This window comes from Procambarus clarkii, chromosome 9 (assembly GCF_040958095.1).
Source record: "Procambarus clarkii isolate CNS0578487 chromosome 9, FALCON_Pclarkii_2.0, whole genome shotgun sequence".
In the NCBI taxonomy this organism is placed as follows: Eukaryota; Metazoa; Arthropoda; class Malacostraca; order Decapoda; family Cambaridae; genus Procambarus; species Procambarus clarkii.
The window spans coordinates 29,261,317-29,278,544 of record NC_091158.1 but is presented as its reverse complement, the minus strand read 5'-3'; the positions used below and the strand labels follow the sequence as shown (position 1 = coordinate 29,278,544).

The window sequence follows — 17,228 nt, the reverse complement described above, 5'->3', positions numbered from 1 at the left end:
GCAATATATGGCCAGTTTCAAGTTCATGTCGTTCAAATATATATATATATATATATATATATATATATATATATATATATATATATATATATATATATATATATATATATATATATATATATATATGTCGTACCTAGTAGCCAGAACTCACTTCTCAGCCTACTATTCAAGGCCCGATTTGCCTAATAAGCAGAGTTTTCCTGAATTAATATATTTACTATAATTTTTTTCTTATGAAATGATAAAGCAACCCTTTTCTCTATGTATGAGGTCAATTTTTTTTTATTAGAGTTAAAATTAACGTAGATATATGACCGAACCTAACCAACCCTACCTAACCTAACCTAACCTATATTTATAGGTAAGGTTAGGTTAGGTAGCCAAAAAAAGCTAGGTTAGGTTAGGTTAGGTAGGTTAGGTAGACGAAAAAACATTAATTCATGAAAACTTGGCTTATTAGGCAAATCGGGCCTTGAATAGTAGGCTGAGAAGTGCGTTCTGGCTATTAGGTACGACATATATATATATATATATATATATATATATATATATATATATATATATATATATATATATATATATATATATATGCGAACAAGCCTGAATGGTCCCCAGGACAATATGCAACTGAAAACTCACACCCCAGAAGTGACTCGAACCCATACTCCCAGAAGCAACGCAACTGGTATGTACAAGACGCCTTATTCCACTTGACCATCACGACCGGACAAAATGAGGTGATAACCGAGGCTATTTGAACCACCCCACCGCCGGCACTCGGATAGTAATCTTGGGCATAGCATTTTACCAAATCACCTCATTCTTTGGGGCACACGTGAGGAACACAAATGCGAACAAGCCTGAATGGTCCCCAGGACAATATGCAACTGAAAACTCACACCCCAGAAGTGACTCGAACCCATACTCCCAGAAGCAACGCAACTGGTATGTACAAGACGCCTTAATCCACTTGACCATAACGACCGGACAAAATGAGGTGATAGCCGAGGCTATTTGAACCACCCCACCGCCGGCACTCAGATAGTAATCTTGGACATAGCATTTTACCAAATCACCTCATTCTTTGGGGTACACGTGACGAACACAAATGTGAACAAGCCTGAATGGTCCCAGGACAATATGCAACTGAAAACTCACACCCCAGAAGTGACTCGAACCCATACTCCCAGAAGCAACGCAACTGGTATGTACAAGACGCCTTAATCCACTTGACCATCACAACCGGACAAAATGAGGTGATAGCCGAGGCTATTTGAACCACCCCACCGCCGGCACTTGGATAGTAATCTTGGGCATAGCATTTTACCAAATCACCTCATTCTTTGGGGCACACGTGAGGAACACAAATGCGAACAAGCCTGAATGGTCCCCAGGACAATGGTTCCTCACGTGTGCCCCAAAGAATGAGGTGATTTGGTAAAATGCTATGCCCAAGATTACTATCCGAGTGCCGGCGGTGGGGTGGTTTAAATAGCCTCGGCTATCACCTCATTTTGTCCGGTCGTGATGGTCAAGTGGATTAAGGCGTCTTGTACATACCAGTTGCGTTGCTTCTGGGAGTATGGGTTCGAGTCACTTCTGGGGTGTGAGTTTTCAGCTGCATATTGTCCTGGGGACCATTCAGGCTTGTTCGCATTTGTGGTCCTCACGTGTGCCCCAAAGAATGAGGTGATTTGGTAAAATGCTATGCCCAAGATTACTATCCGAGTGCCGGCGGTGGGGTGGTTCAAATAGCCTCGGCTATCACCTCATTTGGTCCGGTCGTGATGGTCAAGTGGATTAATGCGTCTTGTACATACTAGTTGCGTTGCTTCTGGGAGTATGGGTTCGAGTCACTTCTGGGGTGTGAGTTTTCAGTTGCATATTGTCCTGGGGACCATTCAGGCTAGTTCGCATATATATATATATATATATATATATATATATATATATATATATATATATATATATATATATATATGTATATATATATATATATATATATATATATATATAATATATATATATATATATATATATATATATATATATATATATATATATATATATATATATATATATATATATATATATATATATATATATATATATAACGTAGTACCTTGTAGCCAGAACGCACTTCTCAGCCTACTATGCAAGGTCCGATTTGCCTAATAAGCCAAGTTTTCATTAATTAATTGTTTGTCGACTACCTAACCTACCTAACCTAACCTAACCTAACTTTTTCGGCTGCCTAATCTAACCTATAAAGATAGGTTAGGTAGGGTTGGTTAGGTTCGGTTATATATCTAAGTTAATTTTAACTCCAATAAAATAAAATTGACCTCATACATAATGAAATGGGTAGCTTTATCATTTCATAAGAAAAAAATTAGAGAAAATATATTAATTCAGGAAAAATTGGCTTATTAGGCAAATCGGACCTTGCTTAGTAGGCTGAGAAGTGCGTTCTGGCTACTAGGTACGACATATATATATATTAGTATATTTTGGTAGCAATCCTTCTTGTAAACATATGTTGTTAAATATGCCCGAGAAAGTAAGATTAATAATTCTAACACGAATTTTCTCAATATTTCTTAAGTTTCTTTTTACTGTCGATGGTAATTGAAAAATCAATTCTCCAAAATTAATTTTTATTTCTAGTCTGACGCGTCGCTTGAATGCGTTTCTTAATAACGTATTACATTTTCAAAGACTTTAGTTTACACACACATACAACTTGTAACCTGAAAACATTTAACAGAGTTTTACTAATTATAATGCCAAACATCTTGTATTATATACTCGCTTTGGGTGAGGTGATATGTTGAAACAGTTTTGGATGAGGTGATGTTACAGCCCTACTGGGACGCAACCGGGTTCTTCTCTGATGTTCTTCTTCTTGTTGATAGTAGGTGCAGTTTGCATGAAAGGTTTGTCCTCCCGATGACTGCACCAGTACTGATGTTGTTGGACGCGTTTATGGTGAAGATGATCGGAGCTACCAAGGTGCTTGTTGCTTTGTGCTGTAGATAGAGGAACGGTGATTAAAGCAGAGGTGTGTGTTAGAGGGAGACTTGCCGCACCGTAGGGCGGTGTGTTGTGTTTATGGCGTCAGCTGATCCTTGTCTCTGATGTTAGTAGAGTTTGGGAATCCGGCCCCAAGTTAGTAGAGGCTTTCAAGGGGGTGTGTTCTGTAATGCAAATTAAATTAAAGGGGGAGGGATACAAATGTTCCAATTTATATATATATTTACCATCACCATGTAATAAATAAATATCAGTCACACGCGGGTGTTATAACTACACTATTATGTACAGGGTTGTCTTCCTCCGAAGACACTGGATGCTCCACGGTGCTCGCTCTGGGTAGCCCTGGTTCCTTCTTCCGTGGCCCACGATGAATCCTTTATGATTCTATTGGCGAATCTACCCTGGTCACAGGCCAGCCAAATCACAGTCCCAATGGGTGCTCCATCGTGGAGGCCTTTAACCACAATCCAGCCTGTAGCTGGCAGGTACCGATCAGCTCCGCTGTACAGGCCACTCCACGACCGATACCAGGGTTGCGAGCCTTAGGCAGGAGCCTCGTGTGATCCCGCTGATCACTCTCCTCACTAAGCACCACAGTGGCTAGTCTCTTCCACCAGCCAGTCCCTGATAAGGCGATTCCCGACACTGCCACGTCCCAGGCAGGCTAATACTCTCAACAGAGTTCGTCCGGGGGGTGACTCACAGATTCTTCAGCAGACTCGTGAAGAGACCTTGGCTGCCTTGGGTAGACTGATCCATCGTCCAATACAGCAGTCCCAGGTCGACTCTGCAATCAGACACGTCATCAATACCGGGACGCTCTAGGGAACCTCACTTACAGGCTTAGACACAAACGTCCACCTCTTCACTCCATAGATGGCGTTGCTGTCTAAGCGCCACCTCACCAGAGGTCAGCAGCGGCTATGTTACGAGCTGAATAAGACGGGAATCCAGCACCTGTGGCCGGTATATCCCGTCCTCACTAGATGGCGTCGTCTATTTGGAGGAGGTTTCGGGAGCGGACTTACAGATGGCATTGTTGTCACTGCTCCGTGCTCCGACGATGGACTCGGGTCTGTAACAGGTGAACAAACGTTTGACCAACACAAGACAGAACACGGTTCAAGGGGTATAAATTGAATAAGTGAAAGGGAAGAATGGAAGTAACTGCAAAGGGCCTATTGGCCTATACTTCCTCTTGATGATTCTATATTGGTCCGGAGTCTTGAAGTGGGTAGAATATAGTTGTGCATTAATTGGATGTTGATTGCTCGTGTTGACTTTTTGATGTGTAGTGCCTTGCAGATGTCAAGCCGCCTGCTATCGCTGTATCTATCGATGATTTCTGTGTTGTTTGTTAAGACTTCTATGGTGATGGTCTGGTTTTGGGAAGAGATTATATGTTTCTTAATGGAGCCCTGTTGCTTTTGCATTGTTAATCACCTGGAAAGAGATGTTGTTGTCTTGCCTATATACTGAGTTCTTTGGGGCTTACAGTCCCCAATTGGACATTTGAAGGCATAGATGACGTTGATCTCTTTTAAGGCATTCTGCTTTGTGTCTGGAGAGTTTTTCAAGAGTAGATTGGCCGTGTTTTTGGTTTTATAGTAAATGGTCAATTGAATTTTCTAATTTTTGTCTGTAGGGATAACGTTCCTATTAAAAAAATTATTCAGGACCCTCTCCTCCGTTTTATGAGCTGTGGAAAAGAAGTTCCTGTAAAATAGTCTAATAGAGGGTACAGGTGTTGTGTTAGTTGTCTCTTCAGAGGTTGCATGGCGTTTCACCTTCCTTCTTATGATGTCTTCATCGAAACCATTGGAGAAGCCGCAGAATAGAAATAAAAACGAATTTGGAGATTTGATTTTTCAATTACCATCGACTGTAAAAAGAAACATAAGAAATATCGAGAAATTTTCGTGTTAGAATTGTTAATCATACTTTGTCGGTCATATATATATCATATATATATATATGTATATATATATATATATATATATATATATATATATATATATATATATATATATATATATATATATATATATATATATGCGAACAAGCCTGAATGGTCCCCAGGACAATATGCAACTGAAAACTCACACCCCAGAAGTGACTCGAACCCATACTCCCAGGAGCCACGCAACTGGTATGTACAAGACGCCTTAATCCACTTGACCATCACGACCGGACATAATGAGGTGATAGCCGAGGCTATTTGAACCACCCCACCGCCGGCACTCGGATAGTAATCTTGGGCATAGCATTTTACCAAATCACCTCATTCCCCAAAGAATGAGGTGATTTGGTAAAATGCTATGCCCAAGATTACTATCCGAGTGCCGGCGGTGGGGTGGTTCAAATAGCCTCGGCTATCACCTCATTATGTCCGGTCGTGATGGTCAAGTGGATTACGGCGTCTTGTACATACCAGTTGCGTGGCTCCTGGGAGTATGGGTTCGAGTCACTTCTGGGGTTTGAGTTTTCAGTTATATATATATATATATATATATATATATATATATATATATATATATATATATATATATATATATATATATATATATATATATATATATATATATATACATATATATATATATATATATATATATATTTAGGGGTACCACCACTGGTTTAATTAAAGGGACCCACATCCTCGAAGAAGAAAATAAATAGAAATATATATATATATATATATATATATATATATATATATATATATACAGAAGAAAATAAATAGAAATATATATATATATATATATATATATATATATATATATATATATATATATATATATATATATATATATATATATATATATATATATATATATATATATATATATATATATATATATATATATATATATATATATATATATATATATATATATATATATTGGTGTATACTGGCAGCAGGTTTTCTTTCAAACATGCAACTGAAAACTCACACCCCAGAAGTGACTCGAACCCATACTCCCAGGATATACCATACATACTCCATACAACCATATACCATACATACAACCCATACATACTCCATCTGGTGCCCCTAGGAATCACATGAGACAAGCCCATGACATTACTCTAACAAAAGAAATGTTGAACAAGAATACTTGCATAATAGACAAAACCCAAGATTCAAGAAGATTACATATTCTTGAGGCAATTCACATAAGAATAGAGCGACCTACCATGAACACCCAAATCACGGAACTATTTACTCTACCCACCATGAGAGTAAGGACAAGACAAGAACATATCGATGCCAACACAGAAGACAATGTCCAACATAACAGGCCAATTACACTGGATTAATCTTTGTGTTTAGATAGGAGATGCCTCGTATGGGCCAATAAGCCTTCTGCAGCCCCTATGTTTATCCCTTATGTATCCCCCCATGTTTTCACCTTCATTGTATTATCACCTGACCTAATGCGGGTATAAAATCAACTAGACCTGTTCACTTGAGAATGAACCATGGAGGTTCGAAACGTCGTGCAAATTATACAAATAAGTGTAATACACTCTATAGTAAATCACTTCTTTTCTTCACCTTAAAAGTACGAAAATGAGTTTTGGAGAACTCCTATTTCAATTAAGCCCTGATGCTAAGAAAATAGTTAGAGGGATAGAAGCCCTAAACCAGAAAATAATAAATACAGAATATGCGGTCATATTCAATGAAATATATATATATATATATATATATATATATATATATATATATATATATATATATATATATATATATATATATATATATATATATATATGTGTGTGTGTGTGTATATCACGAAAATAAACACGTGATTAAGAATGTGACAATGTCAGACCACGGAGGAAAAATGAAACAGGAATTTCCTTAAGTACTTTCGTATATTAAATACATCTTCAGAAGGTCACCTTCAGAAGGTGACCTTCTGAAGATGTATTTAATATACGAAAGTACTTAAGGAAATTCCTGTTTCATTTTTCCTCCGTTGGTCTGACATTGTCATATATATATATATATATATATATATATATATATAGAAGAAAATATATATATATATATACATATATTATATATATTATTATTATTAATGACAATAAACCTGCTTTAGTATTATGTTGGATTGAAAGGGATTAGGAAGGGAAATACAAATTTCGGGTGGTTAATGACATTCTCAAAATATTCATCGTTTTATATGACCGATTCGCCTTTTTTATTTTCACAGGGAATTCTGTCACCAATTGTACCTGCATTCTACAGACTACAGAACATGTTTTCCCAATTTCGTTTCAAATTCTTTTGGGAAATGGATCGCTGTTCCATGTGTGGAAGAAATTTCCAAAAATTTCCTCCTCCCGATTTTTTTCGCATTGAATGTATACCCGATGATCAACTTGTGATATGTGAACAATGCGAAAATTTGAAACGGATGCAGCGAAAGGAAAAACAAGAGAAGGAAGAAGAGAGACGACGGAGGGAGGAGCAGATGAAGAAGGAAGAAAAGAGACGACGGAGGGAGGAGAAGTTGAAGAAGGAGAAAGAAGAGAGACGGCAGCAGGTGGAACAAATGAGGAGAGATGCGCAGTTGTGGAGAGAAGAGGAGTTGAAGGAAGAGAGACGGCAGCAGGTGGAACAAATGAGGAGAGATGCGCAGTTGTGGAGAGAAGAGGAGTTGAAGGAAGAGAGACGGCAGCAGGTGGAACAAATGAGGAGAGATGCGCAGTTGTGGAGAGAAGAGGAGTTAAAGGAGGAGGAAGAAAAGAGACGACGGAGGGAGGAGCAGATGAAGAAGGAGAAAGAAGAGAGACGACGGAGGGAGGAGCAGTTGAAGAAGGAGAAAGAAGAGAGACGACGGAGGGAGGAGCAGTTGAGGAAGAAGGAAGAAGAGAAACGACGGGGGGAGGAGCAGTTGAAGAAGGAAGAAGAGAGACGACGGAGGGAGGAGCAGTTGAGGAAGGAAGAAGAGAGACGACGGAGGGAGGAGCAGTTGAAGAAGGAAGAAGAGAGACGACGGAGGGAGGAGCAGTTGAAGAAGGAAGAAGAGAGACGACGGAGGGAGGAGCAGTTGAAGAAGGAGGAAGAGAGACGACGGAGGGAGGAGCAGTTGAAGAAGGAAGAAGAGAGACGACGGAGGGAGGAGCAGTTGAGGAAGGAAGAAGAGAGACGACGGAGGGAGGAGCAGTTGAAGAAGGAAGAAGAGAGACGACGGAGGGAGGAGCAGTTGAAGAAGGAAGAAGAGAGACGACGGAGGGAGGAGCAGTTGAAGAAGGAAGAAGAGAGACGACGGAGGGAGGAGCAGTTGAAAAAGGAAGAAGAGAGACGACGGAGGGAGGAGCAGTTGAAGAAGGAAGAAGAGAGACGACGGAGGGAGGAGCAGTTGAAAAAGGAAGAAGAGAGACGACGGAGGGAGGAGCAGTTGAAGAAGGAAGAAGAGAGACGACGGAGGGAGGAGCAGTTGAAAAATGAAGAAGAGAGACGACGGAGGGAGGAGCAGTTGAAGAAGGAAGAAGAGAGACGACGGAGGGAGGAGCAGTTGAGGAAGGAAGAAGAGAGACGACGGAGGGAGGAGCAGTTGAAGAAGGAAGAAGAGAGACGACGGAGGGAGGAGCAGTTGAAGAAGGAAGAAGAGAGACGACGGAGGGAGGAGCAGTTGAAGAAGGAAGAAGAGAGACGACGGAGGGAGGAGCAGTTGAAAAAGGAAGAAGAGAGACGACGGAGGGAGGAGCAGTTGAAGAAGGAAGAAGAGAGACGACGGAGGGAGGAGCAGTTGAAAAAGGAAGAAGAGAGACGACGGAGGGAGGAGCAGTTGAAGAAGGAAGAAGAGAGACGACGGAGGGAGGAGCAGTTGAAAAATGAAGAAGAGAGACGACGGAGGGAGGAGCAGTTGAAGAAGGAAGAAGAGAGACGACGGAGGGAGGAGCAGTTGAAAAAGGAAGAAGAGAGACGACGGAGGGAGGAGCAGTTGAAGAAGGAAGAAGAGAGACGACGGAGGGAGGAGCAGTTGAAGAAGAAGGCAGAAGAGAAACGACGAAGGGAGGAACAGTTGAAGAGGAAAGAGGAGAAAGAAAAGAGACATGAAGGAGAAGAGCTGAGAGCAAGGCTCGTGGAGACCTTCCAGACAGCCAAGTCACTCTCTCTTGCAGGCAGAGACTCAGTCAAAGTCAGTAATAATAAAATGACGGAAGGAGAGAGAACTGTCAGATATTTTGACAGGTGTGAAGCCTTTGACATGCCCAGTGACCAGGAACACCTCAATGTCACTTCTGGCATAGCCATTGGTGCTTTAGATTTCAGTCATATAACACCAGAACAGATTAAGAAACTCATCTTGACCCTTGACAACCTTTTGTTTGGGGAGCAGTCATGTAAAGTCCCGAAAGAAGAGGATTTAATTCATGCTCAGGTTATTATTCAAGAATTGATTATAGTTTCCCTGGATGTGTCTGACAGAGCCTCGCTTGAACGTGTTGTCCAGAGCGTTAACTTTACTGTAGAGACACTCGTCATTACAGGCAGCAACTTCAGCGAGTCTCTGGAATTGACAAAAGCTCTTTTTGATACTTTTCGATATCTCAGAGCTTCCAGCACTCCCTATGACCTAGCAACTACAGCTATTGTTAACAAATGGAGAAAGAAAGAACTCTCAGTTGAAGAAAACTTTCTTCTTAAATTCCATGAAATACTTTTAAACACAATGGAAGACAATGACGAGGTGACAAATATCTTGAAAGTGCAGAAAACCTGTTTTGAGTTGCTTGTCGCCACAGTTATTCAAACTAGCTTTGATGGTCTTCAATCTGAGCTTTTTAAGGACCTAATTGGACTTGTCCAGAGAAACTATTGGACCCCAATTGAAGCAGTAAATCTTCTCAAAATCCTTACAGAAAAATTTGAAGATATCATTTCTGCCGTGAAAGTTATAAACTTGCTGTATACTAATAACATTTCACCTGAGTCACAGAACAAGAACTATTTTCTAAAACGATTTTTAAACCTAATTGACTCAAAAGATGATTATCAGAATATCGAAAATTATTTTAGAAAAGAATATGTAAGATTAGACATCATTCTTGCAAACATTAAAGAAAATAAACAACTTCAGGAAACTACTATTGAACAAATTCACACGATTGTTCACACTGTGCAGACTAAACTGAAACTACAACAAAATGAAAAACACAAAATTTGTCAAATACAATTATTTACACCGTCAGGTCATCTAACAGACAACCTCCAGCAGGTCTTGTTGGCTCTCTGTCAGGCCGTTTTTAAGTCTCTAAATGAGTGGCCAACAGTCGAACAGATGATCAGGTGGTGTATAAATGTTCTGTGTGAGAATGGAAAGGTTATCATTTCAAAAGATGATTCTTGTGTGGTGGCCATGTTTGCTGCCTTGAAGGTACTGAGAGGAGAGTGGGTGGATATTGTCTGGAGCTCCAGTGCCCTGTGCCACGAGGAACTTGAACAGTGGTCCAATTTTTTTAATAATATTGACATCGCATTTGACACAGCCTCTAACAAACCTCAACAAGAAGCTCTTCATTCTAATATTATCAATGTGACTGAAGACTTCATTACTTCCATCTATCTGCAGGCTAAGTTTGAACAAAAGAAGGAAAATCAAGTATGTCTGGTACAGAATATCATTCTTCAAGAAGATCCTTCGTATTTAAAACATTGCTCACAAGTAACAAACACATTCGATGACAATGCTCTAACTACAAAAGTGTCTTCCCTTTTGCAAACATTAATGGCGACAACTATAGACTCAAAATCCTTTGTAAATAAGGTCACAAACTTCATCAGAACTCTGTTTTATGCTCACAGCAGGAACAATTTTGAGCGACAAAAAAATCTTTTAAAATATTTAGAAAAGTTTATCAAATCCTTCAGAGAAACAACTGGGAAAAGGTTCCATATAAAACATGTAAATGAACTGGAACGAAAATGTTTGGAGTTAGTTGTTGAGGCAGTTTCACAGGTGCTGCATGACGACCCTCACTCAGAAACTGCAGTAAAGATTTGTTTAAGACTTCTTCAAAGTGACTTGTGGAAGCCAGTTGAAATGGTTGATCTACTCACTGGATTAACTCTAAAATATGATCACATTACAACCATGAAAATCCTACATTTAGCGGAGATTCATCGTGTTAGTGATGAATGGAAAGACAAAGACGAACGTTCCTTACTACACCTCATTGAGTCAAGTGATGCTCAAAGTATGTTGGAACATTTTAAACTGTCTCTAAATCTTGAAAATGAGAAAAGTCTTGAAATTGTTCGTAATGAAATAATGCAAATGAACAATATTAAACAGACAATAGTTGATAAAGTTTGTTGCATCGTTAGAAATGTCCAGAAGCAAATTGAAGACTTCAAAAAAGATGTGGTCGATGGAAATTTTTGTTTAAGAAATTACTTTGAAAAGTTTAGCAAAAACCCAGAAAATCTTCAGAAAATCTTGTTCGTCCTGTGTAAGGTGGTTTTTGAACAAATGAAATGGTGGCCCAGAGTTACGCAGATGGTCAGTTGGTGTCTGTTAGTGCTGTCAGACTCAGGACAACTTGTGGAGCTGGGGACCGGTGAGGGCAAGTCTTGTGTCATAGCCATGTTTGCTGCCACTCGAGTCTTGATGGGAGAAAAAGTAGACATAGCAACCAGCTCCCCGGTTTTGTGCGAAAGGGATGAAACCGAATGGCGAGAATATTATCAATATTTTAACATAAGTGTTGATATAAATACCAACAAAATGAATGATGGAGAGCGCAAGAAATGCTACGAATCTGGCATTGTTTATGGAACTGTTGAAACCTTTGCTGCTGATCACCTTCGCCAGACCTTTGAGCTGAGAGACATCAGACCTGACCGTCAGTTTCAGTGCATTATTGTGGATGAAGTTGACAGCGTCTTGTTGGACCGTGGGGTCCAGCTGACCAACTTGTCCAGTGACGTTGTCAGTATGCATCACCTGAATCCAATCCTTGCAATGATCTGGAGCGTTGTCAGCCAATATGGTCTAGTAGGTACCGAAAACAAGGTGTTTATCAGGGGTCCCGCTTTACCTTTCTATTCAGCAGTATATAATTCCCTTGACACAGAAGAACTTGAGATTCAGGAGCCAATTGATATACTCACGATAGCTGAAACAAATAATTTTGTGCCTTCTGGTTTCACTAAAGAGATTTATAAGACCGATAAATTATTTGATAAACTAAAGATAGTCAGTCAAGATACCATGTTGGAATTTCTAAGTAAAGCTGAAGAATATTTTCCCTGTCAATTCATTCCCTTTATCCAGGATGAAAGAGGAATGCTTCAGCCTACAGGTCGTAGTTCAGAAGAATTAGAAGATATCCAAGAGATTCCTCTTCTAGTCCTACAGGATGGACTATGCTGTGCCTTATATGATTCCGATGGGACTCTATGGGGACCTATTGGAAATAACACAAGACATCACCTACAGTTCACTCCTTGTGAAAAAAATCAAGAAAAACTGGACATTCCCGGATTTCTCAGAGATCTGGTGGAGACAAAGATGGAAACATGGGTCCAGAAAGCTTTCATGGCCCTGAAGTTTCAAGAAGGCAGAGAGTATATTGTTGAAGGAGAACAAATTCTTCCAGTAGATTTCCTATCAACTGGCATTGTGGAAATGAATATGAAATGGGGGGACGGTTTGATGCAGTTTCTGGAACTGAAACACCAGACAAAACTTAGCACCTTGTCTACTGTTACCAACTTCATTTCCAATGTCACTTTCTTTAAGATGTATAAAAATCAAATTTATGGAACAACAGGCACTCTGGGGACAGAATCTGACCTCCACTGCCTTACTAAGCTCTACCCGACGCTTTCTGCTTGCCGAGTTCCCTCATTTAACAGAAGTAAACTTTTTGAAATGAAAGGAGAGATAACAGGTTCTCCAGATGATTGGCAAAAAGAAATTATCACTTGTGTACAGAATCAGATAAAGCCAACAGAGTACCGGAGAGGCCGCGCAGCTCTGATCATTTGTGAAACTATCAACAAAGCCAAAGAAATCCATAGTGCTCTTAAGGACCAGGTGCTCGGTGAGCTAAAGATGTATATCCACAGCAACAGCGACAATTTAGCCATCACACAAAGTGTGCTAAACCCGGGTGACGTAATTGTTGCTACCAACCTGGCCGGCCGCGGTACAGACATTAAGATCTCTGACGAGGTCAATGACGGTGGTGGATTGTTTGTTGTCCTCACATTCCTCTCTATGAATTCTAGAGTTGAGCTTCAAGCCTTTGGCCGCACAGCACGCAAGGGTAAGCCGGGCTCTGCCCAGCTGATTGTCTGCTCCAGTCATCTGCAAGTTTCCCTTAGATCAGCAGAAACACTGCAGGCACTGAAGGTCAAGAGGGACCAGCGGGCTAGAACCAAGGTAGAGAAAATAATGACTGACCATGTACCAGAAATTTTTCTAAGAGAAGAACTTTTTGTGAAGTACTGTGATATTCTTAAAGACATCTACAGTAATACCCAAGACCTTCATGAGCGCCAAGTTACTGTTGCAGCTATGAACGAGTACTGGGGAATATGGCTTCAAATAAAGAGTAAGGAGATCCTGCAGCTGAAGAAAGAAGATCTTGTACTTTGCCTTACCGAAGATATACGGAACGCTAAGCATCAGTTAGAGTCAAATGAGTCCCCTTCTTCCTGCATTTATCACTACATCCATCTTGCAAACACTTTACTGTTTGACAATAAAATTCAAGAAAGTGCGCGTTTGTACAAGAAAGCAATGATCATTGATCCATCTTGGGCAGCCATTGCTTTCTACAGCCACGCCTACTGTACCATGAAAGCCAGACGTCGTAATTATATAGACAATGCCACAGAGGATTTAAAAAAAGCAAGGGATTCAGTGGGTATCTTTCAGGAGCAATGTATCGTGACCTCTCAACTTGTTAATATGTCTATCAGAGATTCTGACGGAGCTAACTCCAGGTTTGAGAAGCGCATCCAGAGCAAGCTTGAGATGCTTCGAATATTCCAGAAGAATATTGAAGAAGCCATCGACAAACTGAATAAGATGAAACAAAGTGACAAGGATGCAAACGTGGAGGAGGCGAGTGTCTTCTCAATGGTGCCAGAATTCCAGACAGAAATCAGGGAGGAACTATACGAATTTTACAAGCTAGGCCTTGTCAACATTTTTTCTGTGAAGGAGGAGAAGCGCTTCTGCTGGCAGGGACTTGTAGTTACCATACTGGGGATTACACAAGTGGCAGTTGGAGTATTCATGATTTCTATCTCTTCGGGGTTACTCGCAAACGTTGGCATGGAGCTAATTTCTGAAGGGATATCTGACATCATTTATGGATTAGGTGCAATGGCAAGTGGAGAGTTTAGTTGGACCTCATGGGCCATTGGAAAAGTAGTTTCTATTGTCGTTTCTCTAGTTGGATTTTGCTTTGGCAAAATACTTTCTAAGGGTTTCAAGGGCATCAAATCCGCAATGAAAGGTAGTAAGTTGACTTCCCTTCCCAAGACTCTGTCTAAACAATTCAAAGGAGGGCTCACAGCTGTTTTGAAGAAAAATATGAAAACTGCAGCAACATTTGCCGGCAAACAACTTGTGGAACAATCAGTAATGTATGGGATAAGCCAAACTGAGGAATATGTTGTTGATAAAATCCTTGATAAAATAAAAGAAGTGATGAGACCCGCAGCCATTGATAAAGTTAAGCGTGACATGGAAGAAACCCAATTGCAATCCCAAGTTAACAATCTGATTATGCTAAAAGTTTCAAGTACCAATCAAATCAAATACCTTCTAGAGCATAAGGAACACAACAAAATAATCAAGGACATTTTTCAATCTCTTGCAGATGGAGTTCTTAAAGAAAACTTTAACAATTTTGACTCACTAAAAAAACACTCCTCTTCCATTTTTAATGTAATAGAAAAAGCTAAACTGGAAGTCACAGGCAAAAAAAAAACAATACTCACTGTCATCCAAATTGGTCATATGTCGGCCCTCTGCGTCTGTGCAGTCGATGCAATTCTTACATTGTGCACTGAGTTCAACAGCAAGTACTGTAATAACGTAAAAATATTTTATGAAAAAGAAGTAAGTAATAATCAAACTGAGGCAACAAGCCAAGAAAACAATGTAGTTAATAAAGAACAAATAATTATAGAAAATAAGATTGAATTGTCCAGTGAAGAGAAGCAGAGTCTGAAAGTCTTGAGAGAACAACTGGCTGATGTAATTGGTAAGCAACTGGCAGATGCTGCGGTTGATATATTTCATACGATATTCTCTTCCCATCTGGTGAGTATCGCTCAAACGAATATCAATAAACACATCTCACAATTCCTATCCAGCAAAATGTACACAGAGAGAAACTTGGAAAAGCTGAAAGCTGGACAATACAGTCTGGACATTGCCAGCGCTGAGATCAACACAATAAAGAAGGAGAATCTTACTAATCAGGAGCACCAAAGTGTGCAGTCCTACTCCCAGAAAATTGAAGATGCTCAGAGCGCAGGTTCGCTGTTGGATCTCAGGGTGCTCTCTGAGGAAACTGGGACCAAGATAGTAGTTGTCGAAGACAAGCACGGCACACTCAGTAAAATGTACGAGTTGGACCCCAGTACTACAACAGCTTCTAAGACAGTGGAGTTAATATATAAGCCAAAGGATAACAAATATCCGGATGGTCACTATGATGTTCGTATTAATGGTAAAGTTGTCAAGATAGAGAGTGAAGGCAGGAGCTGCATGTTCCAGGCTCTGGCAAGGGGTCTCAATCATGGAGCATCTGAAGAGCAGGTCAGGTCAGAGGCCAGGAGGCTGAGGCAGATGGAGGCTCAGGCACTCCGGGAGTCCCCACATCACTGGGCACATCTTATTCAGCGCAAAGAGTACATTGATAGAGTCAGAAACTGTGACTGGTTTAACGTCGAGGGTGGACGACGAGCAGTTAACGAAGCTTTGGATGATATTGATGCATATAATGATCAACGGAGAAAAAACAAAGGAATAGGAGATCAAGTAAACGCAGATCATCAACCACCTGTGAGCTGTGTTGTAAACGCATATGACAAAAACCCAGAGAGCGAGTTGAGTCAGAAATTGATGACGTTAGCAACAAACGGGAAACCTTTGGACTCTAACAACATTGACAAAGTAAAACGAAATCATGGCTATTATCTCCCGGCTGTCACCGTCAAAAAGGAAGACCATATCAATTTCCCCACCACCAAATCACCTAAATGTCGTAATCTAATTACAGAAAGCATAGCAGAAAATGATCCCATATCCATGACGAAGTACTCATCAATAGGATCCATAAACCAAGATTACCATAATGGCAAAAAACAGATGAGTAAAGATGACAGAGCAAACCTTAAAAAGCGTCACTTGGGTTTTTTTAATTATTATACAGAAAAAAATATATATACCCCAGAACAACACAAACATCTCAAAACATGGTTTGAAAATGAAAGTTATTTAGACCCAAAAGATCAGCATGTCAAAAAAGCACGAGATCTGCTTAACTAAACATTCAACAACACCTATAATATCAATTATATACACCTTGAAAAAGAGCAAGAAAATATATATGTCCTATACTAAAATAATACAAAGTTTAATCTAATATTTTGGTTATTGGTGCTCACTGAGAATACTTAGCAAAACCTGTGGATTAGATTTGTAGTCTGTGCAGTATTATGCAACATTTAAGAGATGTTGTCATCTTGCCAATTTTTTACATCTCTTTCAAGATCCAAAAACAAAAAAAATGCACAAGCAACAAAGTTCTATCAAACGTTACATAATTTCAACTCACAATCAAGCAATGATTATAAATGTCATGAATAGCAGCACGATTAAAATCAACAGCTACAATCACAATAGAAACTCAAACAAGAGAAAAAAAATACCTCTTTACAAGAGTTTGCATTCACCTGTAAATGTTTTTACAGGAGTATGGTGGAGTGAGTGTATGTTTAGCGCGTTCAGGGATTATAACAGGAAGATATATGAAATTGTTTGTTTGAAGCCAGAATCTGTCTTCAAACAAACAGTTCTGACTGCTTTAACTTCAAACCTCAAACAAATCTATAGTTCTGACAGCTGAGTTTTGCTCCATGTTGGTGGTTTCAGGAAGTTTGTGGCGCAGATATCAAAGATTATATATGGATTTTTTTGTAG

At 39.7% G+C, this 17,228-nt stretch overlaps 1 protein-coding gene across 2 annotated transcripts in view; it reads left to right on the top strand.

Annotated features, from left to right (window-relative positions):
* LOC123766096 (uncharacterized) overlaps positions 1 to 16,712 on the top strand; it is a 204,056-nt gene extending 187,344 nt beyond the window's left edge. For both annotated transcript variants that reach the window (XM_045754941.2, XM_045754940.2), the window contains exon 2: positions 7,260 to 16,712. In XM_045754941.2, coding sequence (XP_045610897.1) covers positions 7,305 to 16,574 — 9,270 coding nt within the window. In that variant the 5' untranslated portion in view covers positions 7,260 to 7,304 and the 3' untranslated portion in view covers positions 16,575 to 16,712. The remainder of the gene's footprint in view (positions 1 to 7,259) is intronic.
* The last annotated feature ends 516 nt before the right edge of the window (positions 16,713 to 17,228 follow it).